Below are 10082 nucleotides of genomic sequence, written 5' to 3' on the forward strand. Positions count from 1 at the left end.
GGAAAAAACTGAAAAATTTTTGAAAACTGACTTTAAAACGCACAACACGCGTTTTTCGCGACTGGAACAAGTCGCTAGGGTAAGCCGTGAAACACTGTGAAGTAAAGATTCTTAAGAAAATCTTCTAATTGTTGTTCGCGACTGGAAGATCTACCCGTGAGAGAGTCGTGAGCTGAGCCGCAAAAATCTCTGTGTACCCCTCGCAATTGGACCTTCCACTTGCGAAAAAGTCGCCACATTGAGCCGCGAAATATGCAAAAACCCAAATTTGGAAAAATTTTCTAAATATTTTTCTCGCCTAGGTTATTAACTTGCCAGTAAGTCGTGAAGACTCTCTGAGTGGGCTCGCTACAGGGCCTTGCGACTTGGCTAACCTGTGACTTAGCCGCCAAAACAGGGTAACACTGTTTTTGAAGTTTTTGACATTTTTGTAAAAACAAAAGCACTTTCCAAAAACAAACTAAAACACTCAAAAATCTTTTTGTGTTTGATCAACAAAGATTGAGTATGTGAAAACACATTTAAACAAGTACAATCATACAAATGAATATGGCATTCATCGAACATAGACTTGTGTGTTATGTGTAGATATCAAAAGTGTGATAGTCCTTAATCTAATGTGAAGCTTCAATGATTAATTCAATCAAGGCATACACAACTAGCACTATATAACATGACCTATCTCAATTATAGAAACATGCATATATGACCTCCCACAAGCACTTAATAAAAATTCTTTAAAGCTTTTCATTTGGCTCCATATTCACATATCATTTGCATTTTTAAGCAAAGAAAATCTCATTTTGAGATAGATGTCTAAAATTTTTGATATTTCAATTGATGAGATAGCCTTTGGCTTTTTGGGTATCAAACATTTTATATTGGTCGCTTTCCCTTTTTCCTAGTCGAATACTAGTATGCTTTTGCAGCTTTATATCTCTTTTCATTTGGAGATTTACAATTAGAGAGCTCTTTTAAGCATGAAAATAAAAAGTGGGAAGATATATAGACATGAGTCTATGCATGTCTCAAGATCAACAAAGCCATTCACTAATCATTCATGACAAGGTTGAAGATCTATTTACAATAATCACATAGATTTCAGAATTTCTTCCACAATGATATGAGTGCATGAGAAACAAGCTAAGCTCGTTAAAAGCACAAAGGCATTAGTACAAAGATACAAGGCAAAACATGCTTTAAGACAAAACTCAACAAAACCGATCAAACTTTTGGATTTTCTACTTTTTATGTGTTTTTGGATTTTTTGACACAAAAACAGTAAAAACAAAAGATAACCACAAAAAAAATGCAGACAAACATAAGAAACACAAAAACAGCCTAGAACACAGTAAGATATCATGGAAGATTGAGTTTAAGGAATGATACCGACACCAATTGTCTTACGTAAGGATTCAAATCTCGGGCCATCAAGAGGTTTGGTGAATATGTTTGCCTTTTGATTGTCAGTATTGATGAATTCTAGGCACACAATCTTGTCCTCTACTAAGTCCCGAATGAAGTGATAGCGGATCTCGATGTGCTTTGATTTGGAGTGCTGAACTGGATTCTTTGACAAGTTAATGGCACTGGTGTTATCACAAAACACACACATAGTGTCTTGAGAGATTCCATAGTCATTCAATAACTTCCTCATCCATAACAATTGGGCACAACAACTTCCTGCTGCAATGTATTCAACTTCAGCCGTTGACAAGGATACTGAATTTTGCTTTTAGCTCATCCATGAAACCAAGTTATTTCCAAGATAGAAGCACCCTCCGGAAGTACTTTTTCTATCATCAATGCACCCTGCCCAATCAGCATCTGAATATCCCGCCAAACACTCATTCGAATCTTTCATATACCAAATCCTATAGTCAGATGTGCCATTTACATAACGGATGATTCGCTTCACTGCTGTTAAGTAGGATTCTTTAGAAGCAGCTTGAAACCGTGCACATACCTCGACACTGAATGCAATATCTGGCCTACTTGCTGTGAGATAGAGAAGACTGCCAATCATACTTCGATAAAGTGTTGGATCAATATCAACACCGGCTGCATCAATGCTTGACTTAGCCGAGGAACTCATGGGAGTAGAAGTATGTTTCTTAGAGTCCAGACCAAATCTTTTGACAAGATTTTTGACATACTTCTCTTGAGAAATAAATATTCCATCTCTCCATTGTTTCACTTGAAGCCCTAGGAAGTAGTTCAACTTTCCCACCATGCTCATTTCAAATTCCCTTTTCATTTCTTCCGAAAACTAATAAGATAGGTGATCAACTGTGGATCCAAATACAATATCATCCATGTATACTTGAGCGACAAGGAGGGATTTCTCATCTCTTTTAACAAACAATGTTCGATCTGCTTGACCTCTTTTGAACCCACGATCCAATAGGTAAGTAGTGAGACGATTATACCATGCTCTTGGAGCCTACTTCAACCCATACAAAGCTTTCTTCAATCTTAGTACATGACCCAAAAAGTGAGGATCTTCAAACCCCTTTGGTCGTTCAACAAAGAATTTTTCATTTAGAAAATCATTTAAGAAGGCACTCTTCACATCCATTTGATACAACTTGAAATCCATGATGCATGCTATGGACAAAAGAATTTGAATGGACTCTAGTCTTGCTACCGGAGCAAACGATTCATCAAAATCTATGCCTTCCACCTGAGTGTACCCTTGAGCCACCAATCTTGACTTATTTCGAACAACTTCACCATCTTCATCTGTTTTGTTCTTGAAAATTCACTTGGTTCCAATCACATGTGTATCTTCAGGCCTTGGAACCAATTCCCACATGTCATTTCTAACAAATTGGTGTAGCTCCTGGTGCATAAACTCTACCCAATTCTCATCTTTTAGTGCTTCTTCTACCCTTTTAGGTTCAAATTGGGCAAGATAGCAGTTGTATGTTACATGGTTAGCAGTATACTTCGGCCCTTTTCTCAAATGAAGTCCCTCATTCACATCCCCAATAATATTACTCGATGGGTGATTGAGAGTCACTCTTGATGAAGGTTTCTTGGAAGTTGAGAGTTCCTCATCACGAGAAATTGGGGTTTGAACTTCTGGAGGAGTGAGTAAACTTGAGATTTATTGTGTTGATCTAGTCTCTCTTCTTGATATAGAAGGTGTGGACTCCTTTTTGGGTGTCTCTTTCTTAGCATCATCACTTAGGGACATATCATCATCATCCTCTTTCTCCTTGAGTTTGAGCCCCTTTTCATCATCCTCAATCTCCTTTTTTGATATGGTGTCGTCTATGACCACATTGATTGACTCCATCACCGTCTTAGTGTGCTTGTTGTACACCCTATAAGCTTGGCTATTTGTGGAGTATCCTAGGAATATTCCTTCATCACTCTTAGCATCAATTTTTTCCAGATTTTCCCTGTCATTTAGAATATAACATGTGATCCCAAACACTCTAAAATACTTCACCTTGGGTTTCTTTTCTCTCCATATTTCATATGACGTCTTCTTTATCCCAACTTGGAAATATATTCTATTACATATGTGACACGATTTGTTCACAGCTTCAGCCCAAAACCTTTGAGGTATGTTTTTGTTGAGTAGCATGACTCTTGCCATCTCTTGGATCACCTGGTTCTTTCTTTCAACCACCCCATTTTGTTGTGGAGTCTTTAGAGCTGAAAATTCCTTCTTGATACCATGCTCTTCACAAAAAATTTCAAATTTAGCATTCTTGAATTTCTTCCCATGATCACTTCTGATTTTGACTATGGGAACTCCTTTTTCATTCTGCAGTCTCTTGCATAGTCTTTTCATTTTATCACATGCTTCAGACTTCTCTCTAAGGAATTCCACCCAAGAGTACCTTGAGAAATCATCAACTACCATCATAATGTATCTCTTCCCTCCTAGACTTTCAGTTCGTGTAGGCCCCATTAGATCAACGTGAAGCAGCTCCAAACATCGTGAGGTAGCAATCACATTCACCTTATGATGGTTTGCCTTTGTTTGTTTTCCCATTTGGCATGCTCCACATATAGTCTTCTCCACCTTTCCAAACTTTGGAAGTCCCTCAACTGCCTCAAGTTTAGAGACTTTACATACTTGTTTGAAGTTTGCATGTCCAAACCTATGATGCCAAACCTTTGTTTGTTTTCCCATTTGGCATGCTCCACATATAGTCTTCTCCACCTTTCCAAACTTTGGAAGTCCCTCAACTGCCTCAAGTTTAGAGACTTTACATACTTGTTTGAAGTTTGCATGTCCAAACCTATGATGCCAAAGTTTCAGCATATCAACGCGAGCACTTCTACACGAAATAGGTGCCGTAAGAACTACTCCATAGCAATTATCAGTAGTCCTATTTCCCTCCAAGACTTGAATCCCTTTTTCATCAATGATTATACAACCCTTCTTTGAGAATTGGACAAGAAAGTTTTCATCACATATTTGAGTGATACTTAAGAGATTTGCCTTCAAACCTTTGATGTATAGCACTTCCTTCAGTAGAGGTAATCCCGGTATTTCAATTGTCCCTTTGCCAAGAACTTGAGCATGACTCCTATTGCCGAACGTCACATAATCACATGCTTTCTCTTTAAGAGCCTTAAACAGTGATTTATCTCCTGTCATGTGACGAGAACATCCACTGTCAAGGTACCATAAGCATGAGTTAAATACCTTCAATGAGGTGTGCACAAACATACAGGCATGGGACAAGCATTCTTGACTATCAAATAGAAATTCATCTTTATTTTCCAAGCTTTTTCCAGATTGATTTTTCCTTTTCAGATTATCAACCTTTTCACACAATGTTCTATTTCTTCTTTTGTATTTCTCAATCAAAGATTTAGACTCACATAGACTATTGTGTAGAGTGTGGTTCTTATTTTCAAAGTATTTCAGCATGTGAATGAACATCCTAGCATGTTTTTTGGATTTAATTAACTCTAAGAGTTCGTTTTTAAAATACCCTTCAAACATACTCATAGAGTCATTATCACAAACACCTAAGCCACAATTTTGCATGACCCTTTTTCCAGCTGCATCCATAGCCAAGGGGTCTAGGATCGCACTCAGTTAATCAAACCACAAAGAGTGCACCCGCTCTGATACCAATTGAAAGTTCAAAATGTGTATAAAACACCCTTGAACGTTTAGACCCCCAAATATAAAGTTACCAATTCAAGCCTTATATTAATTGTCTGATGATGAGAGAGGATAAGAGAGACAAACCAAATCACACCACCATCAGTCCACTGCTGCACCCACCAAAACACCACTACACTACCACTAGACCAGATCACACCATCATTGATCCATTGCCCACCCACCATACATACAGAGAGAGAGAGATAGAGTTTGGAATTGAATAAAAAAGATCTATTTTTAGTCTAGCAATGGTCAGTGCCTCACTACAAGAGGCGAGGATATTGTGCATCATTAACTTTTGTTAACTTAGTCAGACTAATGCACACTTATTTTGGTTGGGTTTAGACAAAAATTTGCCAAAATGTTAAATTGGAGAGGCTGATTTAAATGCTCTTAAAATACAACTCTATCCGTCTCTCGAAAATGCGAAATGTTTTTGGCTCATGAATAGTCACTCTCTTAGTTTGTAGATTTACTGTTCATTAACAAAAGAAAATTTTAAGATAAAACAATTTCTGAAGTAAAAAAAAAAAAAAAATGTTTTTATTTCCTCTATTCTTTCGAGAATGGAGAAAGATTATAAAAAAGAACCAAGATTAAAGTAAGAATAGAGAAATAATATTTAAATAGGAATGAGAAAATAGCGAGTTGGTTAGAAGGTATTTTTGAAAAAGTAAGCAAACAAAATGAAAAAAAAAAAACTTTTGCTCTGCAAATTGCATGAATATATGATACTCTAATGTATGCCACCGACACAAGTTGCTATAAGTATCATTTATATCAATTCCACCCCCAGAATTTTGGAAGTGTGAAGTGGCAACTGCTTTAAAACAAATGGCCCCACTCAAAACTCCTGGCCTGGATGGAATGCCTCATCTCTTCTATCAACACTTCTGGTAAGTTGTGGACCAAGATGTCACTCAATCCGTTCTCTCATGGCTAAACATAAGTATCATTCCTCACCTTGTGAAGCACACTTTCATTACTCATACCTAAAACAAAAATCCCAAGCATTTTCATGAATATCGCCCCATTAGTTTTTGTAATGTCCTTTATGTAGATACCTTATTTTGTATCCCTTACGACTTGAGCCCCCGTTCCCCAATGATGACATCAATTGGAGGCCCAAGGTTGATTTAGGGCCTAATCTTGTAAAACTTTGACTTGAAGGATGATTTGGTAAAGAAAATGTGCAAAGAAAACCCTCAACATGTGTATTCATACACTCGTATGCAAACGCTCGCTCAAAGTGTACGTACACATACATGGAGCATGTGCATGCATGCCTCGTGTATGGCATGTATTTAGGGTTTTAGAATACCTATAAGGAATGTTTTGGACATTAATTCATGTAAAGTGAATCCCACATCATTTGGGAGTTGCTCGACACCCCTCTATGATCACTATAAAAAGCCCCAAAGGTTCTTTTACCAAATATGTACTGAATTCACTAGAAACTAGTGAATCAAATAGAGAGTTTTTGTACTAAAACATCCTCAAGTAAAAGTTTACTTGGTTAGGGCCTATTTTGGTCTTGATCTTCGAGTTTTAAGCATACTAACTTTCTTGGTTTTGTTCTTAATTAGATTGAATGAGGGGAACGATCAAATCAAAGCTCAAAGAGTCCTAGTATTAAGGTAAAGGTTCAAACTTCATCTCTTCATTTTCTTGTTTTTTGTTTGCTTTCTTTTGTGTTTTATTGCTTTATTTTCGCTGTCTTTAGTTTAGGTTGTTTAGTGTTTGTTTTATAAGCATGATAGTTTGCTAGATTTCCTGTTTTAAATTATCTGTGTTGTGTTCCTAGATTTCTTGTTTGTATATGCATACACATGCTTCATAAATGCATATGCATACATATGGGATGCGCATGCACACGCATACTCGTGCCTAGAAACCCAGATTCAGATTTCTTCAATTTTTTTCTATTTTACATCATATGTTTAGGTTCTATTTAGCCTAGTTTTCACATATTTAGCATTAGGATTGGTAGAATAACATGTTTCACATTCTTGGATTATTAGATGAATGATTAGGGTTTATACTTTGACAATGACATGAACACACATTGAATATGAACATGCATTGATGCATAAGTGCAGTAATGTAGTGAGGTAAGTCATGCATATAAATATGAACATTCATCTTTTGAATGATGGCATGATTGGATATGAGGATGCCATGCTTGGAAGATTGGACGTGTTTGTCATGATGAATATGCATGTGATAATTCTGGATTAATGTCTTGTTGATACTATTGCCTTGTGACATGCTTATTGCCCTTGGAATATACTTTTGAATGCCATGATAAATGAATGTTTAGGGTTTGGGGATGATATGCCATGTTAAATGCTCTAAATGGATATTAGTGTGTGTGTGTGTGTGTGTGTGTGTGTTTAGAATAACATGTTAGGAGACCCTTTGATGAGATTTGGATTTGGAACACAATGAGTGGAGGCCAACACATAGGTCGGGCGGGGTTGAGTGTCTAACACCTTCCCATCCCTATACCTAAAATCCGGACATGTTCTCTGGTAAAGATTAGTCCTTTCACAAGAGTTCTATGTATATATGGTTCCTAGACTTAATCTAGATGGCGACTCCATTTATACCATTTACTTGGTCCACCCTAGGTCGAGGTGTACTTTCTATGAGGAAACCACTATTGCCCAATGCAATGGGGGCGCTTGTGCCCACACTATATAAGATTTTTTCAAAAGTGTTAGCTTACAAATTATAGAATGTCATACCAAGGGTCATCACAAAGCACCAGCGAAAGACCGCCTTATTTTTTATAACATTCTTGCTATTTTTGAGGCTTTACATTGCATGAAGACTCACAATTCATGCAAATCTAGTTGTATGGCACTTTAGCTACATATGAGTAAGGCCTATGATAGAGTCGAGTGGCCTTTTCTGGAGAATCTTATGAGGAGAATAGGTTTTAGTGACCACTTGATTAATCTCATTATGGTTTGTTTGAAACAGTTACTTATTTGATCCTTGTTAATGAAGAGCCCAAAGATTTAATTCATCCATTAAGGAGAATAATACAAGGAGATCCATTGTGCCCTTTTCTTTTTCTCTTGTGTACTGAAATTTTGCATGGGATCATTTAACAAGTGGCTAGAAGGGGTGAGATTAAATTTTTCTCTCTATGCAAAAGGGGACCAAGACTAACACATATGTTCTTCGCAGATGATAGCATTTTTTTTTTTTGCAAGGCAACCCTAGAATTGATAAGTGTGGTCAAGTCCTGGATATGTTTTCTACTTAGGAGGGTACCTCTGGCTAGAATGTGAATTGAAATAATACTGCCATCTTTTTTAGCAAGTCTACTCCGAAGGTTAAGAGACAAATTATCAAAGGTATTTTAGGGGTCCAAGAGATTAAACAATATGAGAAATATTAGGGTATTCCATCTTTGATAGTAAAGGGAAGAAACCAAGCTTCAATTACATTAAGGAGAGGAGTTTAGAGGAAGCTACAAGGCTGGGAGGGCAAGTTTTTATCTCAAGCAGGGTGGGAGGTCTTGCTATTCCAACATATGCCACAGTTTACTTCAAACTTCCTTTCCTAATTAAAAAATTTTGGTGGGGACAACATGGTGATAGGAGGAAAAATCATTGGCTCAAATGGAATGAGATGATAAAATCTAAAATGGTGGGTGGTATGAGTTTTAGAGATTTATTCCTTTTTAATGATTCTTTATGGCAAGATTTTTCCCAAATGGCTGAATAATGGAAGCTAAAGATTCAAGGAGGGGCTCTTATACTTGGAAAAGTATATTAAAAGTTAGGGATGTCATTGCACAGGGTGCTTGTTGGTGGATTGGTGATGGTAAGTCGGTCAAAATCTAGCAACATCTTTGGTTGCTAGTTAAGCATCCTACTGTGGTGTCTTCCCTAGTTGTGGAATCTTTGTAGAAGGCTACAGTCAACTTGTCAATTGATCCCTTTATGAGATTATAGAACATAGATATGATTGATGACATCTTTGTTCCAAAGGAGGTTGAAGCTATCAAGAAAATACCCTTAGCCCACCAAACAACAACCGATTCTCTGTTCAAGCTTTTGGCACAGGATGGGAATCACTCTTGTAAGTCTGGCTATTGTTTTCTTAAGAGAAGACATAGCTTGACCATAGTGTGGATCCTCATACACATGATACCAGACTTTGGAAGAATATATGGGCTTTACATTCTCCGAACAAGGTGAAGAATCTTATATGGAGAGCTTACCGAAATTCTATGCCAACCAAAGCTAACCTGGTTCATAGAATGGTGATTGATAGTCCTTGTTGTGACCGATATAACTCGGCCCTAGAAGCTTTGCTTTGTGCTCTTTGGTCCTGTCCTATGTTAGATGATGTGTGGAATGCCTCTAACTCTTGGGATTTTTGCATCTCCACTTGCTTTTCAAACTTCAATGAAGTAGTTTCCTGGATTATGCAAAAGTAAAAGAACATAGAATGGTTTACTATGATAGCATGGTCAATTTGGACTCAAAGAAATCGGGTTAGATTACACCAACCTAGTTGTAATCTTGATCAGATTGCTTAGGTTTCAAATGAAAGGTATGATGAATTTATAGCAATCTAGCCTCCCCAACTCCCTTTGCCTTCTAAGCCTCATGTCTAGTGGCGACCTTCCCTAACTTACTTATATAAAATAAGCTTTGATGATGCAGTGTTCCAAGTTGAAAATAAATTGGGAATTGGTGTGATCATTAGGGATAATCAAAGTATGGTCATAACATCTCTATCTTAACAAGTTCCTTAAGCTTTTCAAGCTATGGTAATTGAGGTGTTGGCACCTGCTCGGGCTCTTGAGTTTGCTCATGAAGTTGGGATTTCTCAGTCCATTTTGGAAGGGGATTCGAAAGTGATAATGAAGGCTTTAGTTGAGAAGGGTAGGTCTTTGACTCCCTATGATCTTTTGGTGCAA

General features: G+C 37.3%; 1 protein-coding gene across 1 annotated transcript; it reads right to left on the reverse strand.

Moving 5' to 3' along the window:
• Positions 1–1735: 1735 nt before the first annotated feature.
• LOC136066561 (uncharacterized mitochondrial protein AtMg00810-like) lies at positions 1736–2257 on the reverse strand. The gene has a single exon (XM_065771037.1). The coding sequence runs from the start codon at positions 2255–2257 to the stop codon at positions 1736–1738; it is 522 nt and encodes a 173-aa protein (XP_065627109.1).
• Between the last annotated feature and the right edge of the window lie 7825 nt (positions 2258–10082).

Source organism: Quercus suber, unplaced genomic scaffold (assembly GCF_002906115.3).
Source record: "Quercus suber isolate HL8 unplaced genomic scaffold, Cork oak 2.0 scaffold_38, whole genome shotgun sequence".
Lineage (NCBI taxonomy): Eukaryota > Viridiplantae > Streptophyta > Magnoliopsida > Fagales > Fagaceae > Quercus > Quercus suber.